Source organism: Budorcas taxicolor, chromosome 25 (genome assembly GCF_023091745.1).
Source record: "Budorcas taxicolor isolate Tak-1 chromosome 25, Takin1.1, whole genome shotgun sequence".
In the NCBI taxonomy this organism is placed as follows: domain Eukaryota; kingdom Metazoa; phylum Chordata; class Mammalia; order Artiodactyla; family Bovidae; genus Budorcas; species Budorcas taxicolor.
The window spans coordinates 50,755,791-50,768,248 of NC_068934.1; the positions used below are offsets into that span (position 1 = coordinate 50,755,791).

The 12,458-nt window shown below is 64.3% G+C and overlaps 1 protein-coding gene across 1 annotated transcript in view; it reads right to left on the reverse strand.

Moving 5' to 3' along the window:
- Nucleotides 1–5,707: 5,707 nt before the first annotated feature.
- The window catches only part of BRSK2 (BR serine/threonine kinase 2), a 47,099-nt gene continuing 40,348 nt past the window's right edge, over nt 5,708–12,458 (reverse strand). The window contains exons 16-20 of the mRNA XM_052662189.1: nt 10,227–10,350; nt 9,494–9,674; nt 9,307–9,396; nt 6,977–7,024; nt 5,708–5,883 (exon numbers count right to left, since the gene is read on the reverse strand). Of these exons, the coding sequence (XP_052518149.1) occupies nt 5,708–5,883; nt 6,977–7,024; nt 9,307–9,396; nt 9,494–9,674; nt 10,227–10,350 (619 nt within the window). The remainder of the gene's footprint in view (nt 5,884–6,976; nt 7,025–9,306; nt 9,397–9,493; nt 9,675–10,226; nt 10,351–12,458) is intronic.

The window sequence follows — 12,458 nt, forward strand, 5'->3', positions numbered from 1 at the left end:
ATTGTGTGGTAGTTTGAGCATTCTTTGGCATCGCCTTTCTTTGGGATTGGAATGAAAACTGACTTTTTCCAGTCCTGTGGCCACTGCTGAGTTTTCCAAATTTGTTGGCATATTGAGTGCAGCACTTTCACAGCATCATCTTTCAGGATTTGAAATAGCTCAACTGGAATTCCATCACCTCCACTAGCTTTGTTCGTAGTGATGCTTTCTAAGGCCCACCTGACTTCACATTCCAGGATGTCTGGCTCTAGATGAGTGATCACACCATCGTGATTATCTGGGTCGTGAAGATCTTTTTTGTACAGTTCTTCTGTGTATTCTTACCACCTTTTCTTAATATCTTCTGCTCTGTTAGGTCCATACCATTTCTGTCCTTTATCGAGCCCATCTTTGCATGAAATGTCCCTTGGTATCTCTTATTTTCTTGAAGAGATCTTAAGTCTTTCCCATTCTGTTGTTTTCCTCTATTTCTTTGCTTTGATCGCTGAGAAAGGCTTTCTTATCTCTCCTTGCTATTCTTTGGAACTCTGCATTCAGATGGGAATATCTTTCCTTTTCCCCTTTGCTTTCACTTCTCTTCTTTTCACAGCTTTTTGTAAGGCCTCCCCAGACAGCCATTTTGCTTTTTTGCATTTCTTTTCCATGGGGATGGTCTTGATCCCTGTCTCCTTTACAATGTCACGAACCTCCGTCCATAGTTCATCAGGCACTCTATCTATCAGATCTAGGCCCTTAAATCTATTTCTCACTTCCACTGTATAATCATAAGGGATTTGGTTTAGGTCATACCTGAATGGTGTAGCGGTTTTCCCTACTTTCTTCAATTTAAGTCTGAATTTGGCAATAAGGAGTTCATGATCTGAGCCACAGTCAGCTCCCGGTCTTGTTTTTGCTGACTGTATAGAGCTTCTCCATCTTTGGCTGCAAAGAATATAATCAATCTGATTTCGGTGTTGACCATCTGGTGATGTCCATGTGTAGAGTCTTCTCTTGTGTTGTTGGAAGAGGGTGTTTGCTATGACCAGTGCGTTCTCTTGGCAAAACTCTATTAGCCTTTGCCCTGCTTCATTCCATACGCCAAGGCCAAATTTGCCTGTTACTCCAGGTGTTTCTTGACTTCCTACTTTTGCATTCCAGTCCCCTATAATGAAAAGGACATCTTTTTTGGGTGTTCTAAAAGGTCTTGTAGGTCTTGATAAAACCGTTCAACTTCAGCTTCTTCAGTGTTACTGGTTGGGGCATAGGCTTGGATTACCGTGATATTGAATGGTTTGCCTTGGAAACGAACAGAGATCATTCCGTCGTTTTTGAGATTGCATCCAAGTACTGCATTTCAGACTCAGTGGAATGTGGTCCACTGGAGAAGGGAATGGCAAACCACTTCAGTATTCTTGCCTTGAAAACCGTATGAACAGTATGAAAAGGCAAAATGATAGGATACGGAAAGAGGAACTCCCCGGGTCAGTAGGTGCCCAATATGCTGCTGGAGATCAGTGGAGAAATAACTCCAGAAAGAATGAAGGGATGGAGCCAAAGCAAAAACAATACCCAGCTGTGGATGTGACTGGTGATAGAAGCAAGGTCCGATGCTATAAAGAGCAATATTGCATAGGAACCTGGAATGTCAGGTCCACGAATCAAGGCAAATTGGAAGTGGTCAAACAGGAGATGGCAAGAGTGAATGTCGACATTCTATAAATCAGTGAATTAAAATGGACTGGAATGGGTGAATTTAACTCAGATGATCTTTATATCTACTACTGTGGGCAGGAATCCCTTAGAAGAAATGGAGTAGCCATCATGGTCAACAAGAGTCTGAAATGCAGTACTTGTATGGTTTAAGCCCCTAGGTTTTTGCTAACACGTTATTCCAGCACCGTGTGTAAGACGGGCTATGAACTCTTAGAGGGTCATCAGGAGCCCGAGAGGGTCCACGAAGGCACTGCACCCAGGGCCTGGACCCCGCGGACAGGCCTGCCCGCAGCACAGCCTCTGCAGTCCCACCTGCGCCCTGGGGTGCCCCACCTTGCTGGGGGACCGTCTCCGCGGCCCCCGCCTACGCAGACACCCCAGCTTTGACGTTCACACCACTTCTCTCTCCTCCCCGCCCTGGCCACCATCTCTGCGCCCTGCCACCTCCACCCTTGCCAAGCCACACCGGGAGACTGGGCTGCTGGGGGTGGGGGTGGGGTGGGGTGGGGGCGGGCCCGGGAGGGGGGAGGTGTGGGCTGGACCTGGTGGCCGAGGTGAGCCCGGAGTGGGCGCGGATCCGCGGGGGGCGGGGGGCGGGCCAGCTCTCTGCTCCGCAGCGCCCCCGGAGGCCGGCCGGTGAGAGCGGCGGGGCGGGGGTGCTGCCAGCGCCGGGGCGCGCCTCTCCCAGCGCGGGCGCCCCTGTCGGGGTGGGCTCCGCGCAGGGCGCGGGGAGGGCTGGGCGGCGGCTGCAGCCACGGCTGGGTGCCCCGCCCACCGGCTGTGCCCCCAGCAGCGCGCAGCGCCCCCGCCCAGGGTTTCCCTGGGGGGCAGCACCCACACCGGTTGGTGGCTCACCAGGCCTGCGACGTCATCCTCTGATCCTTTTTGTTTTCTGCAAGGGCGCATTAAAGTCTCTACTTCACAGACATAGTGCTCAGTTTAAAGCGCTCCGAAGGCATCTGTCTGGCACACACGGATGTGGTTATAGGAGTGAATAGTAGCAGCAGCAGCTTTAGGCTTAGCTTGCTTTGGTCTGTTATTTACAACCGAGAGAGAGCTTGGTGCAGAAGCGGGACTGCGGGAAAGGGCGCTGCCCCCGAGGGAGCGCGCTGGTGGGCGCCCATGGGAGGCCGAGGGTCGCTGGTGTTGGCTGCGGTGTCCTCTTCGGGGGACGCCAGTCGCGCCCACTGAGGCCGACTCGTCAGAGCGCAGACTCTAAGAGGGCCAAGGGGAGAGCTGAGGCGGCCTGTGGCGAGTCAGCGGCTTTCAGTGAAGACTCGCAGAACCGTCGGGTCAAGAGAACCTCTCTGGCGGCCGGTGAAGAGCCAGACGGCCACGCGCCTTGCCAGGATGTAGCAAGCCAACCCCCTCCCTCCACCTGGTTCTTAAGCTGAAGTGAACGGGACACCACGCAGTGCAGGGGCCACAGCAGAACCTGGGCCCAGAGCGGCCTCTGGGCGCCGACCTCCTCGGCGGTTGGGCGGTTTCCAGCGTCGACCCCCGGCCGCAGACTCTCGTGAGTCCGGGGCGCGCGCCGCTGCAGCGGAGCCCCCAAGCCCCCAAGCTCAGAGCTACGGCCCCGGAAGCCCGGCGCCTCCAGCACGAGGGCCGAGAGGGGAGCGCGTGAACCCTAGGCCGGATCTGCCCGCCCCGGGGCCAGACGGCAGCACCTCGGAACAGCCGGGAACAGCCGGTCGGGCGGCTGCGGGCCACGGAGGGCGCCGCCCCCACCACGGGCGAGAGGGCCGCCCAGCCCCCAGGCCGGTCGCACTGTGTTGGTGCGGATGGCCGGGTGCAGAGTCCCCTCCACACGCGGGGAGGCGGCTCCGCGGGCCCCGCGCTCGCCCCTGGAACCCCGGTCAGGGGCTGCTCTGCGTCCCTCAGGCCGCATGGTGACTCCCGGGTGCTGCCCTCGAGACATGCGGCTGGGTGGCCCGCGGCCCTAGGGTCTGGCCTGTCCTTGGCTTTGCAGCGACGCGGCGGGGGCGGGGGCGGGGTCCACCCCTGGCGGGGACCACGCTGCCCTGCCAGCCAGCTGTCCCAGCGTTGCCCACCCGCCTCGGCCCGTCACTCCAGGGCTGGGCCACACGCCCCTCTGCCTCTTCCCGGAGGAGGGCTGGAAAGGAAGGTCATCGTCCTGGAAGGGCCCGGGTGCGGCCTCGGGGTGCTGGTCTCGAGGAGGCAGCAGAGCCGCAGTGGCCGGGCGGGGGCGCGCTCGCCCGGTGCCCGTGCCCAGCAGCGTGCCACCCGGCCCCGCCCCCGCGGCCGGGCAGACGTCGCGCCGTCACGCCTGCTGCCTGGGTCCCAGGCCGTCCCACATCCCGCCCGCCCGCACGGAGACTGGCGTGGGTGACTTTACGGAAGGAATTTATTGTTCGGAACTAAGTTGCTCACAGTTATTTGATGGGGGTACACGGGGTGGGGCGCGTCCGTTTCCGTGACGTCTGTGTGTCCGAGTACAAAAGAGGAAGGCTAACGAGAGGTATTGCTTTCCGGTCCTCGTCTCTGGAGAAGCCCCTCCCACGGGGACCGCGTGGCTTTTGCTGTTATAGATGTTTCGTTTTTTGTTATGTACTGAGATCCCAGCCTGGGGGGGGCGGTCAATGGAACAGAAGCATTAAAATGTATCCACGACGGGCGAGCAGGCAGGCGGACGTGAGGTGGACTTGTGGCGGTCAGGGCATGCAACCCCGCCTGCCGCCGCGGCCCTCCGGAGGCAGGGACTCGCTGCCTTTCTCTTTGTCCTTGGTTGTTTTTTTTTTTAACTTTTTGTCATTTTAGTAAAAAAAAAAAAAAAAGCCTGCAATGCCTCTTCTGTCTAGCGTGTTATGTGTAGGGGGCCAACTCAGGCCTTCCCCAGGCCCCACACTCGGACACAAAACCAAGATGGGCCCCAGCCCGGGCCCCCCAGGATGGAGTCACGTCTCCTCAGACCGAACCTGGGACAGAGCGAACCACGCCATTCTCTAAATATATTTATATGTGTGTGTATAGAAAGAACCGAACTCCAAGTCTAGCCCTGCCCCGCGGCCCGCCCCCCCAACACCCTTCTCCAAAAACAACCAAGAAAAACAGTTTATAAAAATATCTTGCAGGAATTCTTTAAAGTTTACAGTAGCTTGCCGGCGCTGCACCGGCCGGCTGCCCCCAGCACCCCGACGGCTCTGTCCATGGGGCACCTTGGCCCAGACCCCACCCTGCCCAAGACACACACACACACACACATACAGACAGACAGACGGACGGACAGACGGCAGGACGGCGCTGCTGCTGCCCCTTCCCTGAACAGAGAAGAAACTCAATAAGTTAAAACAGCAAATAAATAATACTGGTCTCGGCCAGCCTCGGGGCGACGGGCACGCTGGGCCCTGGGTCTCGTTCCACCTGCGGCCCCCAGAGAGCTGGGGGTGGGACGCGGCGGGTCAGGTGGGCGGCGCTGAGGTGCTTGGACGTGGACGAGGAGCGGCGGGGTGGGGGAGGGGCGCGCCGGGGAGAGGCCGAGGCGGCTGGGCCAGACGACTGCTTCGCCCCCTCGGGCCCGCCCCGGAGGCCGGCTGGACCCGCCGAGGGCGCTAGTCAGCGCGCGTCCAGTTGGGGGGGCCTGGGTCCTCCTCCCCATGGCCATGCGGAGCTGAAACTGGGCAGAGCTGCCGCGCGGGCAGGCGGGCGGGCGGGCGGCAGGAGGAGAGAGGGCGGGTCTGCGGCAGCTGCCTTCGGTCAGCCGGAGTCCGGCGGAGAGCACGGAGGGCGGCCTCGTGGAGGTGACATGTTAACTTTTCGGGATAATTCCTGGTATCAGAGTGGAGACAGTGGCGTTGTCAGAGACAGGCAGAGAGAGACAGCGAGAGAGAGAGAGAGAGCGGGCCCGGTCGGCCTGGCCTGGGCTGCAAACCCCGGGGCCCCCTTTCCTTTCCTCCCCGGCTTGACGGCAGTCTAGACAGACTGTGGCCCTGGGTCCACCCCGGGCGGGCGGGCGGGCGGCGGGCCGCACAAGGGGCGGGGGCTATGTGTCTGTCTAAGGCTGCTCCCGGCGGGCGGCGGGCAGCCCCGTCCTGGCCGCGTCCTTGCCCGCTGGGTACTCGGCGTCCCCTCCAGGGCCGGGGCCAGCGGCCGCGGAGTCCCCGAGTGGGCTGTGGGCACTCCGCTTGGCGGGCGTACTGGGGGCCTGGGCTGCCTGCCCGTTCTTCTCGTCTGAAAAAAGTTGTTTAATTACGTCAAAGAAGTTACTCAATGGGCTGCCTGGGTGCACAGAACAGAGACAAAAGAAAAAAAGAAAAGAGAGAAAAGGAGGGAGGGAGGGAGGGAGGGAAGAGAGAGAACAGACGGATGAACCAGGGGCCCACGAGGGCAGGTGCGCGGGCGCGCGGGGCCGCGGCAGCAAGCGGGGCTGGCGGCCGGGGGGGCTTGAGGCCTCTGGGCGGCAGGCTGGGGCCCAGGCTGGCGGGGACCCTCCTCCTCCGCCAGGCCTCCCATCACCCTGAGTCCTCAGCGGTGGGAAGGCCAGGACCAGGCAGGACCCAGGGAATGGAGGCCCAAGCCAGTCACACTCCTCCTGGGAGGCCTGGAGCCCCGCCCCCGGCCAGCCTGGGTGGCACAGCGTGGACACAGAGGTCAGCAGCGGACAGACAGATGGATGGATCGGTGGACAGGCATGGAGCTTGGGTGTGGTGAGGGCTGGGGCAGGCAGCCAAAGTGGGGTCCCAGAGAGACCGTCCCGAGGGAAAAGGAAGGGGCAGCCGTGGGGGCCCAGCCTGTGCTCCTGGCCCCAGTGCACCTCAGCCCCTCCTCCTAAGCCAGGCCTCCACCCGGGCAAGAACAGGCAGGACCCCCATCTCTGCTCTGATGACGGAGCAGCAGGTGCCCCGCTCTGCTTCTGCCGACGGCAAAGGGCCTGACCCGAGCCTGCAGCCCAGGGCCTGGGGGCCCCCTGACCTCAGGCCAGAGCCCGCAGCTGGGAGCCTTGCTGGCCTTGGGGCTGAGGCGCCCCTTCCTGCTCTGAGCCTTGGAGTCCCTCCCTGGCCTGCCTTCATCTTGGGCCGGGCTTGCGGCCGCTCTGGGGACTGAATGAGGGAGGTGGCTGGTGGCAGAGACTGGGGGCTGGGCACAGCCGGGCGCCTTGGGGGCAAGCGCGGCCCCGTGTGCGTGTCCGGGCGCCTCAGGCACACAGGGACCCCAGGACAGCCGGGGGTGGGGGCAGCACCCACCAGAGCAGGCTGCAGGGGGTGCAGGGGTGAGCAATGGGGTGACAGGCTGGGGGGCCCCGGTGCGCGTGAGGGGTTCTTACCACATTTGGAAAGCCTCCCCGTCATCATTTCCATACAGTTAGTGGTGTCTGGAGCACAGAACGGAGAAAGGAGGGGAGACGTGTGAACACAGCTTCCAGCTCAGACCTCGAGCTGGGGGGGCAGCCTCAGGCCGGGCCCGGGGAGGGGGGGGGGGCCCTGGGAAGGGCGGGGCTTAGGAAGCGGGCGTGGTTGTGACCAAGGGTGGGCGGGGCTGGGGCCAAGGGGTGGAGCCAACGCAGGCGGGCTAAGAGGGCCTGTGCTCAGAAAGGCGCCAGGAACACGCAGTGCGGGGCTCAGCGGGGAGGCGCCCGCCGGGGCGGGCAGGGCTCGACAGAGGGCAGCGGAGAGCGGGACCCCTCTTCTGGGCACTGGGGGTCATGCCTGGCCCTCCCTCCCCTCTGACTCTGGGTCCAGGGCACGCGCTTCAAAGCTAAGAGGTCCAGGCCTCTGGCTGGGATCTGTGTGGGCCACCTTTGGGTCCTCAGCCTACCGCCCACTCTTTGACCCGGTGGCTGCAAGGCTCCCCTTTTCCAGACTCAGGGAGGCACCCTCTTCCTGACCCTCTCCGCTTGGCCGGGCCGGGTGGGCTGGGGGTGGGGAAGGCAGCCAGGCCCTCTAAGAGCCCCTCCTTGGGCTGCAGGGGGCCCTGCTGGAGTGGCTACCAGGTCTCAGCCTCGTGCCCCAGAGGGACCCCAGCTTCTGCCCCCTCCCCGCATCCAGCGGCTCTGAGCTCCCGGGACAAGCAGGACAAGAGGGAGGGACCTGGCAAGGGCCGACCCCTGGAGGAGGGGCTGGGGTCCCAGCCTGGGCTCCCCAGGTCCAGGGCTCCCTGAAGGAAGGCAGGACAGACGGGCTTGGCCCAGAGCTGGCACCCAGTAGTCTCCAGGGAGGCGGTTCAGACCCAAGCTGGCGCAGGGGTGGGGCCCTGCAAAAGGGTTGGTCCACCAGGTTTGCTCCTGGGCTGGGGCCTAGCGCAGGGCACACTGGCAAACGGGAGGGGGCCCCCTAGGGCGGGACTCTGCCTGGCCAGGAACAAAGAAGGCCCGTGTCCCTGTCCTCCAGGCAGTTCGCCAGGCCCCCTGCTCGCTTCCCTGGACAAGCTGTCCTGACTCAGCTTCAGCCTCCCCCTGGGAGCGCTGCCTCCTCTGAGATGGGGGCATTAAAGGCACAGCCCCCAGGCCAGCCAGCTCCCAGGGCTGGGGGAGTGGGCCCCCTCCGTGGGTCAGAGCCCTCCAGCCCCAGCCCCCCCCCCCACCAGAGGGGCACACGTGACAAGGGGGAGAAGGTGGAACACAGACGATGGAATGAGCATGGCGGGGCGGGATGGACGAGGGCCACTCGGCCTCTAGGATCCCACACAGAAGCACAGACGGTCGGCCACAGGGGCCCTGAAAAGGGGGCTCTGGGCTGGACCCTGCGCTCCCCAGGCCCCACATGGGCCTCGCGGTCAGCTGGCATCTGCCGCCGCGAACCCGCGCCGCTCACCCTCCCTGACACGCCGCTCACCGTTCATGCACGAGCCCCAGGGCTCACCCACACCTGTGCGGCCACAGCCCCCTCCCCGCCAGGGCCCAGCCGTGCTGACCCTCAGGCTCCTGGGCCTCCAGCGCTGCAGGCCTGGGCAACGCCAGCCCCTGTGTGCACCCCTCTAGGCCCACCGGGAGACCCCTGCTTCGCCTGGACCTCAGGCCCCCCTGTCCTGCCCGTCTAGGGGAGGGTGGGTGGCGGACAGCCCCTCATATCAGCCAGAGTGGATACAAGAGTGGGTACCACCCCCCACCCTGGAGAATGCTGTGTGGGGGACCCCAAGGGCTCAGGGCCCCGGCAGGACCCCAGTCACTCCGGAGGGGCCTGCTCTCACTGGCCAGGGGCCGGGCTGCCCCATGTCCAGCTGCTCAGCTGGGTGCTGGGCCCGCGTGGCCTGTCCAGGGCCGGGAGGCAGCCGCTGGATGTGTGGGTGGGCACAGGGCGCCCTCCTCGGGCCAGCCTGGCTCTCACAGAGGACCTGCCCACAGACCCCTCCCTGCCCCGGCGGTGGGGCCGGACACCTTACCTGCCAGCGTCAGAGGCTACTCTCGTAGCTGGTGGCCACCTTCTGGCCCTTAAGCCCAGCACCCCAGCTTAGTCCTGGAGCTGGCGGGGGGGGTTCTACAGTGGACAAGAGGCGCCTTTCAGTGTGGCGTGCGGCCCTACCTCCCTGGTGTGCAGAGACGCCGCTGTGCGGGAGCGCCCTGCTCCCTGGGGGCGCATGGCTGCGGGCCAGGCGGCTCGCAGAGGGGCCTCACCCCGTCCCCAGCCCTCGGGCCGCCGGGCCAGGCCCCTCCCTCACCTGACAAGTGCTGGGCAGAGGGCTGCTCGTGTGTGCTCAGCAGCTGGGCCTGAATGGTCTCCACGACCCTCTTGAAGCGGCGGCTCGGGCCTGGGGGAGACAGGGCGGGTGAGGGGCAGAGCCGACGGGACCCCGGCGCTCCAGCCCCGCCCCCAGGGGGCGGCCCCAGGCCTCCCCAGCGGCTCACCTGACAGGAGCGTGAACGTGACCGAGTAGATGCCGTTCTCCTTCTGCGCGGCCCCGCCCTCCGTGTACGTGATGTCCACCTGGAACTTGACCGGCTTCTGGAACACGGCCGGGCCCCCGGTCGCCTTGTACTCCGCCCGGAAGCTCGTCTGGGAGATGACGCTGTGGCTGAGGCTGGGGATCTGTGGGCGCAGGCAGTGTGAGTGCGGCCTCCCCTTGTGGAGCCGCCCGCCCCCAGGCCCCCAGACCCCAGCGGCAGGGGGTCTCCACCTCAGGCACGTGGACCCCGACACGGGGCAGAAAGCAGGGTCTGGCGGTGGGAGGGGAGAGGCGGGGCCAGAGCCTGGGCCGCATGTAGGGGACGCGGCCCCCGAGGTCAAAGCCTGACTCTGCTGGACTCAGGCCTGCGGCTCTGGTCGGGCCGAGCAGCCTCTGCACGGAGGGGCGCGGGGCTGCGGGAGGCAGGCAGCGGGCACACAGGACAGGGCGCCAGGCTCCCGGGGACAGTCTCGAGGCCCCAGGTGAATCCCCCAGACCTGCAGAGCCCCCCACCCCACAGTGAGACCTCAGGCCCCTCCTCAGAACGGCTGTGCATCACCCCACCTTAGTGAGGGGTCCCTGGAGGCACCACCACACCCCACCTGGGCTCGGCCCAGGGGACACCCATCTCCTGCCCACCTGGCCCTGCCCAGGCCGGGGTCCCAGGATCAGGGACCTCGTGGCGAGAGGCTCACCGACAGGAAGGCGTGGACGATGTCAGCTTTGATGGAGCTCAGAGGCTTATCCTTGATGACCACGAAGATCTGCTCCTCCTTCTCTAGGCTGATGAAGTTCCCGAACCAGGACTTCTTAGCGAGCCTGGGTGTGGGCGGACAGCTGATCAGCTCAGGGCACCCCAGCCGAGCCGAGTGCGGGCCTGTCTGCTCCCCCGGGCTGCGGACAGCTCGCTGTCCTAACTGGGCCCCTTCCCTGGCCCAGCACCCTGACCCTCAGCCACAGCCCTGACCTCAGCATCCTGACCCTCAGCCACAGCCCTGACCTCAGCATCCTGACCCTCAGCCACAACCCTGACCTCAGCATCCTGACCCTCAGCCCACAGCCCTGACCTCAGCATGCTGACCCTCAGCCCACAGCCCTGACCCCCACCATCCTGATCCTCAGCCCACAGCCCTGACCCCCACCATCCTGACCTGACCTCTGACCCCCCCATCGTGACCCCCATCCCAGCCGTGACTGTGACCCCATCTTGACTCCACTATCTTGACCAACTTCCCGCCCTAATCGCCCCTCCATCCTAACCCCTGACCAGCCCCGCCCTGCACCCCGCAGCCCTCACAGTGGTCCTGCAGCTACCCCCTCCCACCTGGGTGTGGGCAGCACCTGCTGAGACCCCGTCAGGAAGGGAGGAGGGGAGGTGGGGAGAGTGGGGAGCGCCCTGCCCTTGAGCACACCCCGACCCCACCCTTGCGTTATACCACTGTTTGGGGGTGACTTGCAGAATGGCCTCCCTGCAGTTCCCAGGGAGAGGTGCCCATCGGGGCTGTGTGGGTGGGGAGGGCGGGGGACCCTGTGCAGGTCTGCCCGGGGAGGGGGGCAGGGATGGAAGCTGGGGCCCGGATGCCACCTGCCCTCCCTCTGAGCCCGGGGGACTGGTGCCCGCCTGCCCGGCCAGATTACTCCTGGGAAACGGATCTCGCTCAGACCCCTGGGGGCCCAGCTGCTGCATGGAGCAGGGCAGGGGCCACCCCAGGGACCCAGGGTGGCAGCCCCCTCTTGCACGAGAGCCCGCACCTCACAGGCACCCGGCCTGCCCTGCCCATCGTCCTCTGTCCCTCTGTCTCATCTGAGGCCCCCATCTGGGCTGGCCGCCCCCTCAGCGCACACGTCCTGCCACCTGTATTCAGCCCATGCAGGCCCCTCCCACGGTGCACGAGGCTGGGACTCGCTTCTGAGCAGGAGGGCAGCGGGCCTCTCCCCCAAGATCAGGCTCTGAAAGGCTGGCCTCCCCCTGGCTAGGGGCCTCCACCTCGTGTGGACAAACTGACACGGTTAGACGCAGCGGGGACAGATGGACGGAATGGGGAGGCTTGTGTGGCCAGGAGCCTGAATCCTGCTGGTGACCAGCTGAACCTGGAGGTGGACGGAGCCCTGGATGGGCCTTGAGATGACCGTCACTGACCAACACTGTAGAGTGGGGCCTGACCCAGAGGCTGGGTGATGGACAAGCATTGGTGGGAGCACCTGCCTGATGCCAGGAGCTCAGCTGTGGACAGGGCCAGGGCTCCGCAAGCAGGGGGCCCGCCCAGGCCAATATTGCTCGGGCGGCACTGGCAGCGTGAGTGGTGGGGCCTGATACCCCGCAGGCGCCAGGCTGGGTCTTCAACTTGCAAGGCACTCTCCCGTGTGGCTCCCCTTTCTCTTGCCCGTCTCTGGAGCTGGCTCTGGGGCCCGTGGCAACGCTGCGGCCCTCGACACTGCGGGCAGCAGGCAGCCTGCCCACAGAGGCCGTGTCCACTTGTGGGGCTGGAGCCGGCCTCTGGGCATGGACTCCGAGGCAGAGACGCGCGACCTGCCCTTCCCGGGCCCCGGCGATTGCTGGCTACCTTCTCCTCCTTCCGCACACCCTGCTGGCTCCACAGCCGTCGTCGCATCCAGAGCTCCGCGGGCCTGAAGTTCAGAAAAGGGCCAGGAGGCGGCTCTGGAGCCCTCGGTGGGGGCCAGCGCCCCGCCTCCCTCGATGAAGACACTGAGTCACAGGAGCACTCAGCTGTGTGCTTGGCGTAGGGTCTGACAGCAGCCTGAGCGGCTGAGAAGGCCTGTGCGGTTCAGTCTGGGCCTGGCTGGGCCTGTCGGTGAAGGCCTGTTGTCTGATAGCAGCTCTTACACGTGCTGACGCGGACTCTGAGCCTCACCCGCTGGGGGAAGGTGCTGAGAGCAGAGGCTGGGACTCCTGGAGGAGACAGAGC